The following is a 1833-nucleotide window of genomic DNA, read 5'->3' as shown; positions in this document are numbered from 1 at the left end:
TAAATATATATTTATAGCAATTGCAAATCAAGTCAGGTCCTTCACAGGATATTATCATTAAAAACCTTCCCACTGAACACAATACATAAAATAAGTGAACATCAGGGGTGTTTCTCTAGAACAGAAACTAAAATAAGTAAACCTCCCTCTAATCTACAGAACGGCAGGCTGCTGGGTGTTACACCGTATACCAAGCCTGTGTGTCACTTAACAAGCAGCTGGCCACAGTGAATGTAAACCTGCTTAGTTTTGAACAGTACTTTTCACTCGTCACTTTCCTTAGGGATTTACTCCCAACAGCCAGCTAAGGCTGTAGCTAAATAACCAATTACTAAAGATATATCCAAATTGGTTTTCTCATGCCTCTCTCATAATTCCAAGAATAGTTTGCCCGCTACTCGTAGATCTCACAAAGGCAGGTTTACAATCCTACACGCGTAAAAATATAACAGCAGCAGCATTCTTTTGTGAAGAAAGTTACACAACGCTAGTGCCGACGACATGACATGTACACACAAAACACATGCTGCTGACATGAAATGTACACACAAAACACATGCTGCCGACATGACAGCCCCCGTTCTCTCTACATTCTTCTCTGCATGGGAATCTAGCCTTTAGAAACACCCAGGTGAGACAAATCAACACACTTGATAGGAGGATGGGAAAGAGTAGAACATCAGGGGGGCCGTCTTTAAATAGGAACTTTACAAAAATAAAAAAGCATAGTTGCGACTCGCCACATTATGACTTCATGGAGTGGGGCTCAGGGCTATACAGCATGCCCCATTGCACGGACACTGCACACAAGACAAGGCACCCACATTAGACAGGTGGAGCAAAGGCTGTATGAAGCTACTGGGGGTAAAAAAGGAAAAGCAGACTGGCAATATATAACATTGAAATATAATACGGTTGAAATAGGATTCAAATGGGAACATGGCTATTGCTGGGAAATAGGAAACTAAGAAAATCATTAAAATGGTAAAAACCATCTGGAAGGCTTTCTTCTTCATGGGATGGATCTCGTCTCTCCCCGGTGCAGACCTCCTCAGGACCCTCAGGATGGAGATGCTACAGAAAATCATGACAATAAACAAGGCAGACATGTAGCCTGAGACAACATATGTAGATAATTCAAAGGTTGCTATACTCAGATAAATGGATAAAGCAACAGTAACAGCCCAAGCCACAGCAGAGCACAGGACTCTATAGGTGAGTGACTTGAACCCCAGGTAGGTGACTGGATGCACCACTGCCATGTAACGCTCCATACAGATACAACAAAGGAACAGAGGACCTCCTATCACATTAAAATTATAGACAAAATGTGTTACTAAGTAAACAATTGGATTATCCATAAAGTAATCATTAAATATATCAACGGGTGTATTGAGGCAAAACAAAGCATCCATGACAGCCAGGTTCAGTATGAACACCTCAGAAGAGGAGAGGGCAGATTCTTTCCTCAGTAAAATCCACAGCACTGTCACATTGGCTGGCAAACCCAGAATGGCAGTTAGAATCTCTATAGCTGACCAGAATACAAACCCAGCCGGATGGTCTCTACATTCCAGTTTAAAACTGGTACTAAGAGCCGTGGTGTTGTTGGAGTCCATGGTAGAGTTTGTGTGGAAATAATCCATTGTTCATTGAATGCCTCAACAAGGAACTGGGTTTCACTGGTAGATAGTATCTGGTGAGAGAAAGGTTACAGATTAACAGGACCGATACAAAGTCTACAAGGTTTTGTTTTTTTAAATAACTATGGTTACCAAAGCTTTAAAATATACATTATATAGACCAGTAGACTTTTTCTGTTCACATTTGACA

At 41.1% G+C, this 1833-nt stretch overlaps 1 protein-coding gene across 1 annotated transcript; it reads right to left on the bottom strand.

Annotated features, from left to right (window-relative positions):
* Window positions 1-752: 752 nt before the first annotated feature.
* LOC121306096 (chemokine XC receptor 1-like) lies at window positions 753-1619 on the bottom strand. The gene has a single exon (XM_041237800.1). The coding sequence runs from the start codon at window positions 1617-1619 to the stop codon at window positions 753-755; it is 867 nt and encodes a 288-aa protein (XP_041093734.1).
* Between the last annotated feature and the right edge of the window lie 214 nt (window positions 1620-1833).

Source organism: Polyodon spathula, chromosome 46, assembly GCF_017654505.1.
Source record: "Polyodon spathula isolate WHYD16114869_AA chromosome 46, ASM1765450v1, whole genome shotgun sequence".
Taxonomy (NCBI): Eukaryota; Metazoa; Chordata; class Actinopteri; order Acipenseriformes; family Polyodontidae; genus Polyodon; species Polyodon spathula.
This window is presented reverse-complemented; position numbering and strand designations above follow the sequence as displayed.